This window comes from Phoenix dactylifera, chromosome 17 (assembly GCF_009389715.1).
Source record: "Phoenix dactylifera cultivar Barhee BC4 chromosome 17, palm_55x_up_171113_PBpolish2nd_filt_p, whole genome shotgun sequence".
NCBI lineage: Eukaryota > Viridiplantae > Streptophyta > Magnoliopsida > Arecales > Arecaceae > Phoenix > Phoenix dactylifera.
The window spans coordinates 8,925,509-8,947,058 of record NC_052408.1 but is presented as its reverse complement, the minus strand read 5'-3'; the positions used below and the strand labels follow the sequence as shown (position 1 = coordinate 8,947,058).

General features: G+C 39.5%; 1 protein-coding gene across 1 annotated transcript; it reads left to right on the top strand.

Moving 5' to 3' along the window:
- Positions 1-12,581: 12,581 nt before the first annotated feature.
- LOC103706387 (protein NRT1/ PTR FAMILY 7.3-like) lies at positions 12,582-19,060 on the top strand. The gene is made up of 5 exons (XM_008790462.4): positions 12,582-12,753; positions 13,289-13,463; positions 16,506-16,723; positions 16,963-17,528; positions 17,763-19,060. Exons 1-5 carry the CDS (start codon positions 12,715-12,717, stop codon positions 18,622-18,624), a joined length of 1,860 nt encoding a protein of 619 aa, XP_008788684.2. The 5' UTR covers positions 12,582-12,714; the 3' UTR covers positions 18,625-19,060.
- Positions 19,061-21,550: the final 2,490 nt, after the last annotated feature.

Below are 21,550 nucleotides of genomic sequence, written 5' to 3'. Positions count from 1 at the left end.
CCTTCTCTTCAAAAAAAAAAAAAAAAAAAAAAAATATAGGGTTTGATATCTTTGCACATTGACTCTTAGGGCTCGTTTGGTTCGCGGAAAGTATTTTCCCTTCTAGGAATATGATTTTTGGGAATTAGATTCCTAAGAAAAAAATACCTAGGAAAAGTGAATACACCAAGCACCGGCCACGGTGGTAGCACAGTAATACCATGATCTTATTTTTAATCAAATAGTTCTGAATTTGAAATGTACGGACGTCGATTAAATTATAAACATCGGATACCCTTTGCTCGGATACGAGGTCTGGAAGGGCGTATTGGTCTGCTGGTAACCTCGGTGGTGCCGGATGTGACGTACTCACACAGAGAGTTCGTGCCGGAGCCCAGAGGGATAACCGAGCCGGGTCCATGGATGAGGAGGATATGAGTAAAATCGGTTGGGGTGCCCAACATACAGTCATTTCTACCCGCATCGAACATTTTTCTGGTGGGATGGGGGCCCAGTGAGGTCTGCTACGCAGGGGTGGGCTTGTTTCTTTCTCCCCCTTTCCCATTTGCTTTAGCAATATATATATATATATATATATATATATATATATATATATATATATATATATATATAAAGCACTGTTGCCAATATTTTCACAAATAACTTGTCCAGGTCTATGATCATCTGATTAGAGTTGGGTAAGGGCAGGTTGGCATGATCATCATATGGTTCGGGTTAGGTCAAGTCAGGTTGGCATGATGGTCATCTGGTTTGAGTTGGGTTAGGTCAGGATGGCATGATTCTTAACTAGGTTCATCTCGAATAAGTATGCGTATAGCTTTTTTTTTTGGCAAGAGCAAACTTTGCAGACTAGTTTAGATTGACACTACTAGACTTGTGTTAGATAAATAATCTAGTTGGGTTTAGAACTAAGAATAGACCGTGGATGATAATTCGATGTATTTTGGCCATACTAGGCCCAAGTATAGGGCATGTTGAAGCTAGATGTGTTATGCGCATGCTCGATAAGCAGCTACACTTTTTATATGGTCATTCTATCCATTGTTAATTATTGTAATGTAATTGGATTATAGGATTGTGACAGTATCTACAAATCCTTACATAGATAAGACTTACTATCTTAGATCTTACTTTCCTTGATGGGTAGCCAAACATGGCCTGTGGGTGCACTTGGTTTGCGTGCGGAATCGGATTCGGAAATGGAATTGGAAGGATTGGAATATGAATCAAAATGACTATATTTCCAAATCCATTTGGTTCGTGACTAGAATCCAAAACAAAATTGAAATGAAATTTGAGTACTAGAAGAAAGTTGGGATTGGATTTTGAGGAATTAAGGCATTCTTATTCTCCTTGGAAATCGGAATCAGAATGGAACTTTCTCTAACTAAACGTTTAGACTGGGACTTACTTATTCTCATTTTTATTTCACAGTCCAACTCTTGTCAACCAAATGTATCCTAAAATTCTAATTTATTGTCAAGATTTGGGTTGAAAAACTAGAGAATTGTAAACAAAAATATTGCTAAAACTTTTAACACATAATAATGAGGATATTATCATATTAGCTCATATACTAAAATTGATGCGAGCGATTATTTTACATATTCATCTTAGCATGTATTGACGAAAGACTTGCTAAGAAAAATATAACAAGCTAATAAAATAAATCCTTGCCAACTTATACCACTCTGGATAACAGATGACATGATTTTTCATACATTCCAAATAGATGTGTGACTACCATCAACAAATCAAGGATGTGTGGTAGTACATCAATGATGTGCAATTTTCATTGATGGGGTTTGTTTACACCACATCCCAACTTATACCGGAGACCGAAAGGCCAATTAGATATATAGTGGTCGCATAGCAGTGCTAGAAACTAGATGATAATAATAAGAGGACTCCACCCTCCGTGATGAGAGTAGGCTAACCGTCAAGGTATGATATAACAGGATGAGCATAGAGACCATTAACTAGAATCATATCGAATAGAACTATTTCTATCATACCCCAAATAAGGACATGAAGATTGGCTAAGATGATGCCATATGGCCAAACTTGAGAAACATCAAGTGATGGTAAAAGATAAGAAAATGACCAAGCATGTAGACCAATCAATTGAGGTATAAGTTAAGTTCCAAAGATAAGTTGTGAAATGTAGGCTGAATGTGAATATAATCTATATGGGAGGCTAAGTGTTAAATGGGAGGGCAATTATATTCTATGTCATTAACATGATATAAGATAAAGAATTGAGAGCGATACTAGAGATGGTTACCAAAAAAAAACTAAAACATCGAAAGACGAGACTAATGATTTAGTATACTAAAATTGCCTGCAGCAACCATCAAGACGAAATGGTTGAAGTGGTAGAAACCGGCAACTACAAGTGTGAATACTAGAGGAAGACAACTGTCCAACAATTAAAAGAAGATGCATAAATACTAAGTTGTAAATTTGAAAAGAGAGTGTTTACCGATCAATAATCGGTATTTTCTGTTTTATCTTTCATCTATCTTTGGCTATCTTTATTTATGCTCTTGTTTTCTCCTAGAGGAAAATGGAAGGGACCATGATATCATTACCGGGGAGGTTCAGAGCCTCCACTCAGGGGTCAACTTGGATCTAAAAAAAGAAAGTCAAGGCTTTGATCTAAGATCCCTGGGTTTGGCTTAAAGAGAGAAAGAGGAAGAAGAAAGAGAGTTTCAGTCTACATTTTGATCTAATCCTGATCATGATCCCGGTCTGGATGGTTCGGGTCGACCATTAGGGTAAAGATCTAGATCTAATCAGATTGTTGGCTTGATCTAAAAAGATATGATCGCAACAGGAGATTTTATATATATATATATATATATATAATAATAATAATAATAATAATAATAAATGAGGAAAAATAGAGAGAAATAGGAAGAAATTAGAAGATGATGATGATGATGAAACGAAGAAAAGGAAGAGAGAAATGAGGAGAGAAGAGGTCGGAACTCGGTGGGCAGTCGATGGCCTGGCGGTAAATTGGCCAGCAGCTCGCGGTGGCGCAGCCTAAGGCACAGTGGCGTGAATTGTGGTGCAGTGGCACAACCAGAGACAAAGTGCCATAGTAGTTCAGCCATGCAAAAAGAAACAGAGGAAGAGGAAAAGAGGCAGAGGCCCTACCTGCCTTAGGTGGCAGTTTCTTTGGCCAAGGAGGAAGCAAGAGGAGGACTCACCGGGGTGTGGCGAAGGAAGAGGATCTCATGACAATGGCATCTTCGAACAGAAAGAGATGGATCTCAGAAAGCAGGGCAACCAAAAATCTAGAGAGAAAGAAGAGAATTCGAGGGTGGTGAAGCTCAATTGTGGCGGCACGTCGGTTGCCGGAGGTGAGGAAGAAGAAGGGAGGGAGCTCAGTGGTGATAAATCGTCGGAAAAGAGAGATTTAAAGATTTTTGGATGGAGGATAAGCTTGGTGTCATTGCACTTGCCCACGATCCTGGTGGCGGTTGTCTGTGACCCAACGACTGACAACCATTCGAACGACCGTGAAGTCGTAACCGATGACTCCGCAGACTTATCCTCTCAACGGCCGGCAGATCAGGTAGGAAAACGTGGTTCCTCTATTCCGATCCCTTTTTCTTTTTTGAATTTTCAAATTAAAGTTGGTAGGTGCTACTGACTTCAATTCCGGATGTTGCTGACTTCAATTCCGGATGGGCCCTTATGGGCCTGTTCTCACAATTACTACTTTCTTTCTCAAGAAGGCAGCATCAAGTCCTCAAAGGTCAAGGTAGCGCAACTTTCTATATTTATCATTTCTTTTTTGAACACCAATGGTATGCTTGTGTATCTATCCAACCTAGCCATTGGTTGTTTAATGAGGTCACACTCTCATTAAATTTGCAAATTTTTGATATACTCAGTCTATTTATCATATAGTTATATAAATATATGGGCACCCGACATGGAGAATCAAAGTGAAAATGTCAAGTACGCGCCTATAATGATTAAGTATCGATATCAAAGGGAGAAGCAAAGTCTAACTTAAACCTAGAAGATTCATTAGAGGTGTGACCACAGAAGATTTGAAATATAATATGTTTTAAATGAAAGAGTAGCATGACAAGTATGCATCTACAATTGTTAATTGGGGTAGGTAGCATGTATAATATATGTGATTTGATAAGGATAAACAAACATATCCTTGACATCTTTATTCAGGAGATATTACAACGGCTACAATGATGGTGTGGATTATGGAGATACCTAGATTTTAAGCTTCATAATCTAAATTAGATATACTAGTATTTAACACATACGACATATGTGCCGAATAAGAAGGTATGCAAAAGTTAAAAAAAACCTTGATGAAGTTGAACTTGGTGATAATAGTTTATTTACATTCTCAAGGGATTGCACATGCACTCATATATAATTTGTTTCTCCTATAGAGACAAATACAAACATCGTCACATGCACACGCACTCATACACATGCATATAAATAGATACCCACATCCATAGATTGGAGATATATATAGGCTGATGGAGATTAATCATATGGTGGTGTCATTTGTATGATTTTGGATTGCCAATCAATTGACGAGCTCTTTTTTTAAAGAGAGAGGAGACAAAACAGTGGTCTCTTCTATCCCCCTCCTTCAATTAGATTGAGGCCTGCAAATTAAGAGGTTAAGTTGAGACCATGGACTTGGTTTTGGTGCGACCTTGTCCAGATCCAATAATGCAATCCTCTCAAAGTTTAGGCCCAGGCCAATCCGGTTGCTAATCGGATCGAGACACTTTTGGGCCGGTGAAAATAAAAATACCTATCGGGTTAACGTGCTAAGGGTGCGTCCAGTTACGACCAATATGTTTAGGTCCAAGTCAGAGTTATTAATCAAAATTGTTTCTTGATGTGGAGTACATCAACAACATGTGCTGGGATTGGAACTGTTCGAGTATTTCACAAGGATGTAGGCATAGGGTTGCAAATGGGTTGGTTTTGCTCGAAGTCGGGCATCACTGGAACCGACCTGAGTTGGATTTGGTTCTAAGGTTTAGAACAACCATGGTCTCGTGTATGTAGATTGGGTTACATCTACTTTGGGATTGCAACTTAATTTTAGAGCTCGTTTGGTTCACGGAAAAAGAATGCAGAAAAATATGGTGAACGAAAAAGTAAAAAGATACCCCTTGTTTGGTTGGAGTTTTCAAAGAAGAGAGACGGAAAAGTTGTATTCTCGTGGGAATATGATTTTTAGGTTTCACGGGAAAGTCTTTCCCATGAGAAAGACGGAAAAATTACTTTTTCGTGAGTCGGAAATCAAAATATTTCTTATTTTTTTCCAAAAAGACCCTTCAGCTATCCTTATTTGATCCAAAGCATTAAAGACCTAATTTTTATTAAGGATATAATAGGAATTACACATAACTTTTTCAGAAAAGTGGATGGTCGACCAAACATAAGCACTCTTAAAATCTATTACTTTTCTATAGTCAACCAAAAATGTCAAAAGTACTTTTTGAGGCATTCTTTTTCCAGGAATCTGCTCTTTAGCAATTATATTCTTATAAGAAAAAATGCTTCTTGTGAACCAAACGAGCCCTTAAAGGTAGATCCGTATTTTTTTAAATATTTTTTTTAGAGATCAAAGTAAGTCCATTTGGATTTTGATGGAGTTAGCGCCTAATTTTGTGAGATCCATACTCCATACCAAGCCCATATGGAAATTAATCCTTAATTTGCGACCCATAGGTATACTGGGTCCAAGTGAGGTCAGACACATGGTAATATCAGATCTTGTTGTGTGTATTGGCCTCATCCCCTTCCCCTTGATGGTTGCACCTTTCATGAGTCCCTCGTCGACCTAGTTTAATGGACTATTGTGTATCCAAACCAGTCAAAACTTGATTTTGTCCCAACCTAAACCTAAATTTCGAACCTATCGACTATCTTTGATTTTCAAACCCATTCCTATCTCCGAAAGATTCGAGCTTGGGTCTACAAATGGAGTCAATTAGCCCGCCGCCCCGGTACATCGAATTGGCTTGAGCTTAGATAGGTACTAATATTAGTTCAATGACCCCTAAACAACCTGCTAGCTCCAGGTCCAGTAATATCTTGATGCAACCTACCCAAAATAATGACGGGGCTAAGCTTGATGTTGTCCTTGTACCCTGAGGAGCTACAAGTATACCGTATGAATCAATTACCGAACACCTACAGTTGTAGCTTATGAATCAGGTAACAAGAATATGGTTGCAGTTCAACAAATATCAGTCATGAAAAACAAGCCAAATAATGTTCTGTAGAAGGCCCTATCCCATGTACAGGGTATAGTCAAACTTCATCAAATATTCCAAGGCCAAGGGAAGAAATTGGAACAAAAGAGCATTGGCTTCTCAGTTTCTCACCGCCAAACTCCTCTTAATTTCCTCTCGCTGCAAAAGACTTAATATTTTCCAGCGCTTTTTAGAGTCCTTTCTGACGCTTTTAAGCGTCGGTATTTTTTCTGGCACCGACGCTTCCAAAAGCATGGCGAAAGCATCGGGCAGATGGGGGTGGGAGTTTTCTTTTTCGATGCTTTTAGAAAGCGTCGGTATAAACTGGCTCTATACCGATGCTGTTAAGTGTTGTATCATTTAGAGTTGACTAACGCTTAAAAGTATCGAGCAATATAGGCCGACGCTTCCTTAGATCGGCTTGCTTTGGACTCTACTGACGCTAATTAGTTGCATCGGCTCAAGCTAAGGCTTTTGCCAATGCTTTAAAGCATCGACGCCGGCCGTGCCGTGCCATGCCAGTTTACTTATTGCTGACGCTTTAATGTTGTTTCTCACCACCAAACTCCTCTTAATTTTCTCGATCTGTCAAGTCACCGAGGGAAAAGAACGACAGAAGTTCTCTAAATCAAGAATACCAAAAGAAATTCATAACATCCGTCGACTCTTGGGTGAGTGCATCTCCCATCGGACCACTCATACCTATAGAAAGGCGAATAGTGCAGCTGATTGTGTGGACATCCTTCGCGGCTCAGCATTTTAGGAGTTTTATTCAGAACAACCACTCCTTGGTTCCGGCCGGCGTCCCTATATTCTCTATCTTCTTTGATTTTATGGGCTGCACCCACACCTGTTATGTGTGAATTGCCGTTACACCAAAAAAAAAAAAAAAAAAACATGACATGCATCCCTGTGGACAGCTCTTTTGCCACCTTTTTAAGCATTGCAGTCGCTTGCAACAGACCCACAAAGGCAAAAGCCTTCCACCCATTCCCCCTCCCCCACCAAAACTGCTACTGCATGTACTGTAGCCATCTCATTTTGTGCCTCCTTTCACCAACATCTGCATGCAGCTCATCCAACCATTCCAAATTGAAACTGATCGGTCAAAAAGATAGTTGGAAGGATGCAAAAGGGAGCAACAAATATGAATATACCAATCCATGAATCCATCATTTGATACGTAGATCGTGGGGCGAAGAGAATGCTTGCACTGGCATTAACAATTCTGCAACCAAAAGCTGCCCACTGATAGAAATTAAAATAGTCTTCTTCATGATGGAGACATCACTTAAACCAGACGGAACAAAGAACCTGGACTCAATTTAGGCATGCCATGGCCAGTGAAAGTTGCGCCAAAGACTCAAAAAGCAAGAAAGAACATGATTCCAAAGGAAGTGCTCGATCACGATAGGTTGCGCATGCATTGGTCTGGCTTAATTTATCTCATGAAGATGGTTGGACTATGCCCATGATGAAGACAAAGCCTGATCTTCTTCACTACTTTATCAAAGTTAGGCAGCAATTAATTAAGCCTGTGGTCTCATTAGTTGCCTCAAATAGGTGACTTAATCAAATCAAAGACCGATACGTCTCGATATTTTAAGGAATGAACGGCCTTAAAACAATTAAGTTTTGATGACAAGCACTTCATCATCCTAAGTTTTACTAGGCATCGGTGCCTAACGACATCATCAAGGGTTAGGTGTTGAATCTAAACGCATTCACCGCAAACCACAAATTCAGATCACCATGATCGATCGCAGTCCAATAAACTATTCAGAGTTTCTATGGAACAGCTGTGGCCTGAGAGGATGACCATACTGTCATATAGCCGTACATCAGATTCCAAACCTTCAGTCCTCTAAGTTGGAGAAAATAAAAGAACACTCAAGTAAGATGTGATCCGCATGGCTTTGAGAAATGAGAGGAAATTCAACCACCATGCATTAGAGTTCTGCGCTGTAAAGATCGAAATCACAGTTTTTAATCTGAAAACAATATTAAAACATGCTCTCCAAAGAAAATATAAAATATATAAATAAATCTATTCCATCCTATCAACTTAAGTTTTTGGAACAAGTATGCGTTCGAAGGAAAGTCCGTGATTTCAACAGAAAACAACACTAAAACATGCCCTCCATAGAGGTCAAATTAAGCAGGGCTATAAAGCTTGCGGTGAGTGATGATGATTTGGTGCAGTTGTCCAACAGTCACACTTGGTGAAAGAGGGACCTGACTCATGCAGTAAGTGCATCAGGACATGAACCATCAGGAAATCCAATCAACCTAAATTATATTTTCGACCGTCCAAATTGACTAGCACAAGTTGGTGGCATCTGATGTTGTGAAGCTGACATCTCCATCTTAGGAGTGGAATCCAACACCAGGGGAGCCATGCATCGATCGCTTTCACGCGTGATCGTAAGGTTCTCAGCGACAAGCTTGCAATATTTTGGAAGGATATATGATCTCCTTGTCCACTTATAATATTTAGGTATATATGCGCACTAGATTTGAAATCGACGACAAGGACTTCTACTGTTGATAAGTCCTACTACAAATTGAATACGAGCACTTGCTTCCCAACTATTGACCGGTCGACAGTCGTGGCCTCCTTGACAAGAGCGTGAGAACAGAGAAATCTCACCTAGAAATGAGCTGCTTTCAGTCCTTTTAGAAGGTGGCCAGAAGACAAACAGTCAAAGGTCTAGCTGGATCCCATCGTAAGCAAGATGACATGACTTGCCACAGCTAACACGTGAACCGAAAGGGACGTTTGAATTGTCAAGCGGCCATGAAAATGTTCTCGAAACAAAATATACACAAAGTGTTAAGGTTGCATAGAAGATTTCCAACAGATAAAAATATCTGTCAGACCGCTGTGACAATAATGGTACTCATGGAATGAAATGGTCTTTTTGAAGATCATCAACTTAATATCTAATTTTTTTGATTCATGCCGACTTATATCAGCATATAGAGCTTATATAGTTACACATTATTTATAAGATTATTCAGCTTGTCAAATAGTTTATGAGATTCTTTTGTATTTTTTTTTTCTACAAATCTTTTATTAATAAAGGCCGGGTGGCTTTGCCTCCCTTTTCATAAAAAAAATATATATTTTTATTTTTATGTTGCGGGAGTGAAGCCATCAACTTCATATCTTTCTTTCATGAGTAGTATTCATATGCTTGTTTGAATTACTCATGCAGTGCTATCTGACATTCGTACATAATTCCATGTATTTATCATAGTGTCGGGCTGGACGAAAAAAACACCCTTGACTTAACGTCGAATTTTAGATAATTGGACATGTTTGTCGTCAATCTAAGATTAGAGTGCTTGAAAAGCTAGGAGTGTTTGCGTGTAGATAACAACTGCTTTGCTTTGAAAACATTGTTAAATATTAATTGAATTGAAGACTTCCATTCCAATCCAGTTCTAACCAAAACAAATCTCTCCAGTCTTTCCATTGGATATGGTAATATGATGGCTGATTTGCTTAATAGCTCTAAGTATTGCAAAGTTTGCAGCAAAAATACCAGAGGAAATATCTAACAAGGCAGGGAGGGGTAGCATTAATTGCTTCCTCTTGGGAGGAGTTGGTTAATTGATGGCTTACAATTTCTATTGCTTCGGTCTTTTGCTTGGGAACAATAATTTTTTTTTGGGTGGGCTTAGTTCTTTGAGCACAACAATCTCTCAACTGTGGAAGTCTGTAATACTACAAAAAGGGAATTCTGAACTTGAATAAGACGGTGAGGAAAGAAAGGTGTGGTAATGAGAGATATAAGAATATAAGATCCTCCAATTAATCCCATGTCATTTTTTCATATGATTTTCTCCACACAAGCACAAAATGCGACATACAAATGCACAAAGATTACTCAATTTCCGATCATCGACACATCCAGATTTAGAAATTGATGGCTACCTTTAATCAATACACTGTCAAGACTGGCTACTTTAGACCAAGGCAGGAGTCTATTTGCTGCTGCTTTTTGTTTTTTTTTTTAATAGTAATTTATATAGCTCTAATGTGTGCACATTTGGATGTTCTGGAGGTGCTCTAGCTGGGAATATGAGCACCTGTGCAACCAAAAATGTTGGCCGAGAAAAGATTATTATAGGCTTACCTGCATTTACGCATGCAACCCTGCTTGCCCTTAGTACTGATATTGGTAGTAGGTCGCAGTCACGTACATCACCCACGAGTCGTGGTAGAAATCTCATCAGGAGACCACATATAAATCGCGAAACAAGTCTAATCCTTTAATACAACAAGGAATAGAGGACAATGATAAGAAATGTGACCAAAATTTCAAGTGTTTGGTTGGATATACACGTCGTTTGAAAAAGACTGAATTGTGACAAGTATACGGACTTAAAAGATAAGGATGAACAGCGACAAAAGATCAGTTGCTGTTTTATGAAGCGATTACTTGTGGCAAGCGGAAAGATAAGTATGGCTTTCGATAGCTAATACGAGTTGGGATTACCATCAACGTCAAAAGGGACAAAGCAAACAAAACTTGCTATAAGCTACTTAAAACGAGCTAGAAGCTTTTGTCCATGCACACATTTGGGCTACCTTTGGGCATAAAATTCATATATACTTAAAACAAGATTCTCGAAGTGCCGCCTTTTATTGGCTTTATTTCGTGCTCGACATATTTTCACTTATGACACCTCTGAAACACTTCCTTCGAACAACACAAATACTGTTCATATGTAACAATAATCAGATATGATTCATTGTGGGTCATTACCTAACTCCACCAAGCTAATAATAAGCTTATATTTATAACTGACATCATGTCATACTATCATCTATTCGAGACAATTCACCTCATCTATCTTCTTAAGACTCTCAAACAGTTGTTAGGTCGGCCGCTCACATCGAGCGGATCTAGACTCTTCGATCAACTAGTGCACTTGATCTCTTGAAACAACACCACTGAGAAAGCATGCAGTCATATATACTATTTAGAGACTATCCTTATTCATTAAACCGACATCCTACTCTTTCATTGTGACGCCCCAAATCCGAAGTATGACATGACCGTGCTACCATAGGGTATTGCCCATAATAATACCAAGACCGCAATAAAAACTTTTACATAAAAATTTCTAGAATAATAAATTTAGCCAAATTTCATTTGCTAAACAAAGAGAGACGGGAACAGAGCATCTAAACCCAACATTTGAATATTCAAGACTACATAACCCAAAATTTATAGTAATAATAAATTTATTGATGGCTTGCAACTATGCTTCGAGCTTTATTGAGATCCGACGAGTGATAGCCGGAGGCAGTGGTAATAGTAGAGAGCAAGCAGTAGGAAGAGGGGCAACACCCCTAGCTACCTTGGTGGCAGCCCCCACGACCCGAGGGAGCATCGACGGAGGATGGGACTCACTGGCGAGGGACGCAAATGGCGACTCACGGTCAGCGTGGTGTTTTCCAGCGGAACCAGACGAGAGAAGGAGGAATGAGGAAGGAGGAGGGAGAAGAACAATGGGTGGAGGATCGGATGGAGTGGAATTAGGATTTTTATAATCCCTAGAGATAGAGGATAAGCTCGGACGAACGACGGCACCGATCGGTCGTTCGCTGTCCTAAAAGGCCGCTGACCGTTAGCACCAGCCATGGGAATTTTGCACCGTCGCATCTCAATGACGACCATTCAGGCTACTCGGGCAGAGGATTGCAATCCTCTATTTCGATTTTTCTTTTTTTTTTAAATTTTGAATTAAAGTTGGTTGTATTGCCGACTTTGGTTCAGCTCTGGTCTTATTGGCCTGATTCTTACATTCATTACCATTATATTTTAGCTGGTAGATGATGCCTTACTGCTAGTATCATAGCACAGATCAAGTGGGCAGGTACCAGTCCAAATCATGGTATATAATACAGATGGTAGCCAAATTTGGCTAACACCTTGGTACAAACTTAATAATGTATATTTATTGTGTTAACAGGACTGCAGGATCTTTTCCTTAAGGAAAATAATTTGGTGACCAGAAAGAAATATGTTTTACTCTTGTGCTGCGTGATCCAAGTTCTCTCAAGGGACAAAAGCTGCAGCCTTTTGGACCTAGGCATGCAACCATTTTGATTCTATTCAATTAGGTTTTCTCTTCTATCAGGCTATGGGGGCCATTAATGATAGTGACAACCCCTTCATTACATGGATCCAACTAGACTCTCTCTGTTTTCCCCTGCTATGCTTGTACCTTTTCCCTTTTTCCTACTCCACTCCTTTTGGTATTGATTTGGACATGTGGGCAAATTACCATTCATCAGCCTGCTAGTTCTCTATAATTTCAGCCATCCACAAGCCCTCTCCATTTTCTATAAATTCATACCCCTTCCTTCTCCCTCATCACCATTTCTCCCTTATTCTTCTTGTACTCTCTCTCATATCAATCAGTCCTTCAAATGGTAGCTTCAATGGCTAGCTCTGAGCATTCTAAAATGGTTAGTAGCTCTTCCACTTCAATTTCTAGTTTCTTTTCTGCGCATTGCTCGATTTTCCTAATTGCGACTCTTGTATTGCAAAGTGGCTGGAGTTTCTAGTTGGCTGATAAAAAAATGTCTATCAAATGCTAATTCATGCATCCAAGCTTCGATTCGAACATTAGATATGCTATGGTAGACAGCCTTCATCTAGCACTTGAGCATCTGCCACTCTACAAATGAAACAGAAAGAAATACATGCACATAAACTTTTGAGATGGTTTCACTGGCAAAGCATAACTTACTTGCAGTATCACCAATACAGTAAAATTCATCAAATGCCATAGCTTTTTATCATGGATGATTGTGAGCATGTTCCATGTCATGATTTGGAAATTGGATATTCCATGATGCATAGTGAGTACTGATCAGTATCCTAACTGTGCTAAAGTATTTGAGACTACAAACCTAAGCTTGATAGAGTTTAGAACACAGACAAACTAGAGGTGTGATAGTCTCACTTACAAAGTTGAGTTGGTGTTTGGAAACACTGCAGGAAAAGGAGACTACAGCAGGACAAGTTGGTGAGATGAAGGGTGGAGGTGCTTCCGGTTCCATGAATGGAGAAGAAGAATGCTGTGAGTACACTCTGGATGGATCAGTTGACATCAAAGGTAGACCAGCAATCAGAGGAAAAACTGGTGGATGGGTAGCTGGAGCTCTTTTATTAGGTAACTTTTTTCCTTTATACTTTTAAGTGGTAATTTCTGGAAATAACAATGAAAGAGCTGCTTCACCTACCTTTCTTTCTTTCTTGCATTCTTTCTTTTCTTCTTCTTCTTCTTCTTCTACCCTGATTCAAAGACCTGTTTCAACTTTCATCCTTGATCAGTTGCTGCTTCCTAGTATTCCTCTAGTATGCCTTGTTCTCTGGAGGTAAGGCTAGAAAACAGCAGAGCGATATTTTTCACTCCTAGTTTTCAACAATTCACTTCATTCCTCCAAAAGTTTGGGGGAAAAAAGTAGTAAACTTGTGGAGAAAAAGGAGTATGAAAACCAAAACCGGGAGATAAACTATCGTTCGCGTTTTTTTTTTTTTTTTTAAATTAATTTTTGAACTACATATATTATGGTCTTCTTTTCTGCTAGAGGAAAACGGAGGGGACCATGAATCATGATATCATTACCGGGGAAAAGACTGTGTCTGCCGCCCAACAACATGTTGTCGTGCTCGGCCACCTAATGTACGCCACGTGTCCGTACCGGTTCATGATGACAATCTGGGCCGTCCGACTTGCGGGACCCACCGTATGCTCTGCGTGTTTCTCGTGAGTCGTGAGGGTTGATATTTTGGTGTTAAATGAAACGAAGTTGGTGCATCAGATTGGATGGATGGGATGGTGGATGAAAACTTTTTTTTAACCTAAAATACGGACGGCTTATATGGGTTTGCAGCTTTGAGGTATATTTAGGTTAGGAGATGGAGGTTTCTTTGGATCATGTTATCTAAGCCTGGATAGCAACTTTCCTTCAAATTAAGATAATGTTTCAAACTTTACCTGATCAAAACCCTAATTTTAAAGTATAGATGAAAGGATTTAAAGGATATACCCTAATTTTAAAGTTTACCTGATCAAAACTATATTTAATATCTAATTCTGGGCCGCCAAACTTCATTAGGTTGCCAACAACATTGGTGGTACTTAATCTCACGAACAGATCAAATCTTTAAATCCCTTCTCTATCATGCAGAAACAATTCTAATTAATCTAGATTATATATGCTTTGATAATTTGAAAACCATAAAACAAGAATTTTTTTGTTCTTTCTCTTTAAGGGAAAATGGAGAGAACAAACCTTCCCCTCTATATTATTAAGAAATTATAAAAATCTACAGAATTAAGAAGAAAGTACAAACTTCAAATAGGCTTGGGAAAAGTTGAACTACATGACTTAGAAGTAAAATTAGATGATTCATTTTGCTATTACCATTCTTAGAGATTTATTGTCCATGTTGGAGGTAGATAACAAAAGAAACTAGTGGCCTACCATGGGATCGAGATTTCAATAAGCAAAATCCGAAATAACTCGTTAGAAAGAAAGAGTAGTTTAGAAATTATCGGAAAATAAAGATGTGCACAAATCAGATCGGGTCAGTTTGGGGATATAATTTAAACCAAACTGATTAAAATTAGTTTTTTTAAAATTAAAATCGAAACCGAACCAACCAACCGTAAAAATTACTTGAAATCGACACTAAATATGATTTTTTTAATTTAAAAATAATGTGAATTGAACCAAAAAGATCAGTTCTGATCGGTTTTACAGTTTGGCTAATTTTTTGCATACCGCTCTTGGAGAAGGTACAAAACCAGAGCTGGCATCGTGCCCTTAAGCATATCCACTGCAGTGATAGAAATTATTCTACGTAGCTTTGTACGTTTTTAATCTGTTGCCAATAGAAAAATATGCTTACTGAGCTTCCAAGGAAAGAAACTGGCGTGTGTGGTATAAATATGCTTCAGTGTACCTTTCACTCCTGAGTCATGATATGTAGATATGCATCACATCAAAAGGGCTACATCTGGGAAATACTTTTTTTTAACCTTCCGTGTCTAAATATGTTATCCATGATGTTGCAGTTCTAGGGCTAGAATTGTGGTTGTCAATGAATCACAAACAAGGACTCCACAAGGAAAAAGGAATACTGGCGGTGAATATGACCCATCCTTTGGAAGTAGTAGTAACAAAAATTAATATACCCCACTTAATTAGACTAAGACATTAGCCTCAATTTGAGCAAGTTTCACTATCCAACTTTTGGGGCTCAACAAAACCCTATGGATATTTTATGGTTTTTTGACACACCCCATATTAAGGAAATGCTCATTTGACTATGAGAGCTCAAATGTGGCTTGGACAACCAACCCATTGCAAGTCCAATTCCGAAGCTTGCGTGGACTCAACCAACCCCCCCATATCCTTTGCATGGTCCAACTTGACCCGTTTGATTTAAACAGACCCTCCACAGCCTCTCCTCACTTGTCCCAAGCCAATCTAAATGCTGAATTCCCCTCCTTCTATTCAAAAGAAGAACCACGCTTGAACAAGACCCATGTGAGAATAGTTGCGAACATAAAGTAATTTAGGTCATTAGGTTAAATAAAATTAGACCTCTTTAACTAATTTATTCTACCTTAGCCATCAAACACTAGAAAAAGTACTCAATTTTAAGGTGTTGGCATGGCTAAATTTCCCACCTAGCTTGGAATAAAATATTCCATCCTATATAAGATGGGATAGTTTATTTTCAAAGTAAAGTAGATGAAGTGTAAGTTAACCCATCTATTCCATTTTTAACTTACTCGATGAATGTGACAACAAGAAGTTGCTATTCGATCATAAATGACAATTCAATCAGGTCCGAATGGCCGGGCCAATCGGTACAAACTTCATCCTCATGTTCCAAATACGATCAGCTCTTTTATTGGATCCAAGCAACTTAAAACCCGGATAAAAAGGTCTGATCCAACATGAATTTGGCACAATTTGGGAGCCTTGAACCAAACACCTAATCCAAACAGCAATTAGATGGCTGGAATCAATAGTTCAGTTAGCTTTTGCTATGTCTAGTTACAGTAATTCAAATATAGTTGAAATTAGTACATATATAGTTGCACAATTATCTCATGACCACAAAGACATCATTTCTACGATTCTATAATTCCTATGTATATTTTGACTAACGTATATGCATGTGTGCATGGATTCAGTGAATCAGGGACTGGCAACGTTGGCGTTCTTCGGGGTCGGTGTGAACTTAGTTTTGTTCCTGACAAGAGTACTACAGCAGAACAATGCTGATGCAGCAAACAACGTCAGTAAATGGACAGGAACGGTGTATATCTTCTCCCTCGTTGGTGCCTTCCTTAGTGACTCATACTGGGGAAGATACAAGACTTGTGCCATCTTCCAAGTCATCTTTGTGTTTGTAAGTCTCTCTCATACAACTATAAAAAGTTCCATAAATCAACACAAAAGTTTCATATACACACGTATCCTCAATATACTATCAAATACTTGTCATATTTAGATCGTAGATTTAGAGAAAAAAATGTTGCTAATATCTGTGAAATCATACTAACCTTACATATCCTCAAAGAATCCCCATAGATGTGCTTATCAGATGCTAATGCTTTTGTGTTTGCTTGCTTGTTTCTTGGGTAACAGGGCTTGGTGCTGCTATCCTTGTCTTCGTACCTCTTTCTACTCAAGCCCTCTGGTTGTGGAGATGAGGACACCTTATGTGGATCCCACTCAGGGCTGGAGGTGGGCGTGTTCTACCTCTCGACATACCTCATTGCCCTTGGGAATGGTGGCTACCAGCCCACTATAGCCACCTTTGGGGCTGACCAGTTTGATGAGGAGGACCGAGCGGAGGCCCACTCCAAGGTCTCATTCTTTAGCTTCTTCTACCTGGCCCTCAACTTGGGCTCCCTCTTCTCCAACACTTTCTTAAGCTACCTCGAGGATAAGGGCATGTGGGCCTTGGGCTTTTGGGCCTCCGCAGGGTCAGCCTTTGTAGCCTTGGCCCTGTTCCTTGGTGGGACCCCTAGGTACCGGCACTTCAAGCCAGGTGGCAACCCCCTCACCCGGGTCTGCCAGGTCATCGTCGCGGCGGTAAGGAAATGGAGGGTTAGGATGCCACCAGGCGGCGGCAATCTGTACGAGGTTGATGGCAAGGAGCTTGCGGCAGCTAACGGAGGCAGAAAGATACTTCACACTAAGGGTTTCAAGTAAGTTTCCATCACCTGGTTACAAATGATGACTTTGTATTGTCTTCAATATACTCGCTCTAGATTAAACTTGGAACACATCCTATCCGCTTGTACATGGTATCACGGCCAAATCGATCGATGCCAAAACAATTGCACCATGCAAGGGTGCATGGATGAAAGTTTCAAGTTAATGAAAGATACAGCATCAGCTTGGAGCAGCAGATTAACTGTTTATATGTTACTGAATGCAAGGTTTCTGGATCGAGCTGCATTTATCGAATTTGACGATAAAGTAATGCTCCAAGATCGATCAATCCCTCGGAACCCATGGCGCTTCTGCACCATCAACCAAGTCGAAGAGGTGAAGTGCATCCTCCGGCTGATCCCTATATGGCTGACCACCATCCTCTACTCCGTTGTCTTCACACAAATGGCCTCCCTCTTCGTGGAACAAGGTGATGCAATGAGCACGACCATTGCAGGCTTCGAAATCCCTCCTGCAAGCATGTCAGCCTTCGACATCCTGAGCGTTGCGGTCTTCATCCTCTTCTACCGTAGGCTCCTCACCCCTCTTGTGTCGAAACTCGTGAAGGACCCCAAAGGACTTACCCAGCTGCAGCGCATGGGGATCGGGCTCATCATCGCCATAATGGCGATGATTGCAGCCGGAACAGTGGAGGTATTCAGGCTGAAGCATGTTTGCGAAGGCTGCAAAGATGAGAGCTCTCTAAGCATCTTATGGCAAATCCCTCAGTACATGCTGATTGGAGCTTCCGAGGTGTTCATGTATGTGGGACAACTGGAGTTCTTCAACGATCAGGTGCCGGATGGATTGAAGAGCTTTGGGAGTGCACTGTGCATGACTTCGATATCACTAGGAAACTACGTGAGCAGTCTCCTCGTGACGATCGTGATGAAGATCACCGTGGAGGATAACCGGCCAGGGTGGATACCAGGGAACCTCAACAAAGGGCATATGGATAGATTCTACTTTCTCTTGGCAGCCCTCACTAGTGCAGACTTTGTGGTGTATCTGGCTTGTGCTAGATGGTACAGTTGCATCAAGCTAGAAGGGAGATCTAGGGATATTGATGATGAGGATTATAGCGTCTAATGTGTTCATTTTAACAAAGTTAAGGGTCTAAAATCATTTAGTCAAGGGTCATTACATTCAAAACACTGGTTTATATATAGAGAAACAGCAAAATGGTTGGAGTCCGTTTTCTCCCAAGTTTATTCTTGACTTAACCTTGATCGAGGATAATTTTGTTAGATATTTGTATCTAACGAGATGGGTATTGGAAGGTGAACAAGGAGATGAAGTTTACTGCAATGCTTCAGAGAAGCTGTAGTTAGTTTATGGGGGGGGGGGGGGAATGTTTTAGGTATTGATATGGGTTTGTAAGGGAGGAGGGCAGGAAGATGACATGATCGATGCACTGCCTAACGCTCCAGAGTCCAAGTGATTGTCATGGTTAATTTCTAAAAGGTTCTTTTGGTGTACCTAATTAATGATTTGTTTCTTCAATAAAAGTTCTTTAATTCAAGAAGGTTATGGTATTTTATCCTATACTCTCTTTCTTTGAAAAAAAAAGTCTCTGTAAACTATCTCACAAGATTGGCTAACACCCTTTTGGTTTTTTTTTTTTTAAAAAAAAAAAATATAAAAGAGAAGGTCATAATGTATTACTAAAATTTTTATACCATAATGCTTAAAACGGTTTGAACAAAAATGTTTAGTGGATGCATCAAGTATGTGAACTAATGATTCTAATATTCCATCTCCATATTCATAGCATCATTTTGTCGGAAAAAATGGCCAAAACAATGATAAACAAATACACTAGAACCAAGGACTGCCGAATCGGTACTGCGACCCGTACCAGTCGATGGTCGGTATGGTATTGATTCAGTATCGAACCAAAATAGTGCGGCACTGTAGCAATAATGCCATAGGGCCCACAGTCAACCTAGTTCGAAACCGAGTTGACTTAGAGTGAACCGACTGGTTAGCACCTACGGGCCGGAACTGAATTGAAATGGCAAACCGATCCGATTTCACACCGAATCAGCTCGGTACTGCCTGAACATGGTGGTTCGGCCCGGTTCGGCAGACCTTGACTAGAGCTATATGCAGCAATTCCTCATGACTCAATTGTGATCATAGCAAGTGATTTCATCAAAACTTTATAGGTAGAAACTAGAGAGGAGTGGCTTTCATCTTGGTTGTTTCTGTTAGTGGCCGACACCGAGATGTTATTCAAAAGAAAAGGAAAAAAAGAAGAAGAGAAATGTATCGGATTGCAGCTGCTTGAATACTAGTTGAGAGCATCTATATCCTGTTTATATACCCTGTTTCCTACTCAGGTGAGCCAAGCCGTCATTTTCCTCTTAAATCCAAAGAATCACTCGGAATAAAGACATCTAAGTATCATTTGTTATACAAATTTGCCGAAATGAAGTGGATTACATCCGTAAGCAAATTATTTTGTTTATCCTCTTCATCTTAATTGCATGCTGGCTTTGAGACTGAAACAAAGTGAATTACATTTCTAGTTTCAGTCACGGAGAACAGAGTTAAGCATATATTGGCTACTATTTTCTTCAATAAATTAATAATCAGTCCATTCATCATCGACCGGATTATCATACTTAGTCTCTATTAACCGGAACTTTAATACCTATCCTAACTTTTAAATTTCTTTAATTTTCGGTCCCCAGAAGTTGTACGTTCTTACCATCCGATATGAACACACTTACAAATAACTGCATACGTATAGATATAAATGTGTGCAGAAAAGATATAACTATATACAAAAACAAGTAAAGTATAAGTGTGCGCAAATCCTTATAGATGTGTGTAGAAGTAAAAATTAATTGATAATGATCAAGGAACCGTATGTTATAGTCTAATGAAAAAAAAGGCCTGGTGTTAAATTTGGAGAAATTATTGCTTACACTACATGAACTAGCGTAGCCATGCATGTAGTTAATCACGACCCCTGGTTTCTATGGTGTTGCACCGAGATGTGCGCTTGATAAATGGAGTCTATGGAAACCAGTGGCCTGACTGCATACATCGCCACATGATGTATGCAATGTAGACAATAATATTTTTGTTAAGTTAGAGAAGAATCCATGCATCCCCTTTGCCTGCTTCACTACAAACTCGATGATGTTAGAGGTGCTGCAAGAGAGACGTGATTTTGAGCCTATCTAGAGGCACCCACCATTCGTTAATTTGCTGCTTTGGAAACAATGGATTCAGATAAAACGGCGGTGCAAAAAATCAAAATTAGTTCAATACTTCCATATCACTTTTCTAATGTTTGTTAAAATATAATGTTTTTTTTTTTTTGACCAAACTCCATGCATTTCTAGCAAACTAAACCCAAACACTCCACCTATAATATTCTGTGGGCAAAGAGGTTTTTGGGATTATGATAGTTGCTTAGAATTTAGATCCAATCTCATCACTTGACTAAAACTAAACAGGAATTTGAGGGATGGTCATGACCCCAGATAATCGGAACTTTTCATATTATATGTAACAGCCATTGATAATTAATGGATGCATTAATTATGGAAGCCCTGATCCAGGAGTTTATCATATTTTTGGTTTTCTTGAGTTACTGGGTTAACTTTTTTATTCCACCCATGTCATCGATCAAATGCCTATAGAAATCCTCAGTTAATTTATAAAAAACCAAGGGAGGTGTCTACCTTCTGAGCTTCTATCTTGAAAACAATTTCTATTCGGATTAAAGCAAAGCTGCAGTGTAGCATAAGACTATGGCCCTTGATGAGCAGCTTAGAGGTTGCTGCAGTACATCCCATGATGGAGTTGCACCGGCAATGCTCCCATTTTGTATACTATCATTTCGCCAGGTCAGCTGTCTCGGCTATCCCTAAGGGTGGCTGAGACCGAGAAGATGTCGAGAAAAAGAGAAAAATATTGGATCATGGCTATTTTATATACTAGTATATTGGATTGTGCTGGAATTTACGGGAGGGAAATAAGAGAGAAGAGATGATCTTTT

Coding starts and splice junctions, on each gene's coding strand:
- LOC103706387 (XM_008790462.4), top strand. CDS start 12,715: ATGGTAGCTTCAATGGCTAGCTCTGAGCATTCTAAAATG. Junction 12,754..13,288: donor GCTCTGAGCATTCTAAAATG/GTTAGTAGCTCT, acceptor GAAACACTGCAG/GAAAAGGAGACTACAGCAGG. Junction 16,724..16,962: donor TCCAAGTCATCTTTGTGTTT/GTAAGTCTCTCT, acceptor CTTGGGTAACAG/GGCTTGGTGCTGCTATCCTT.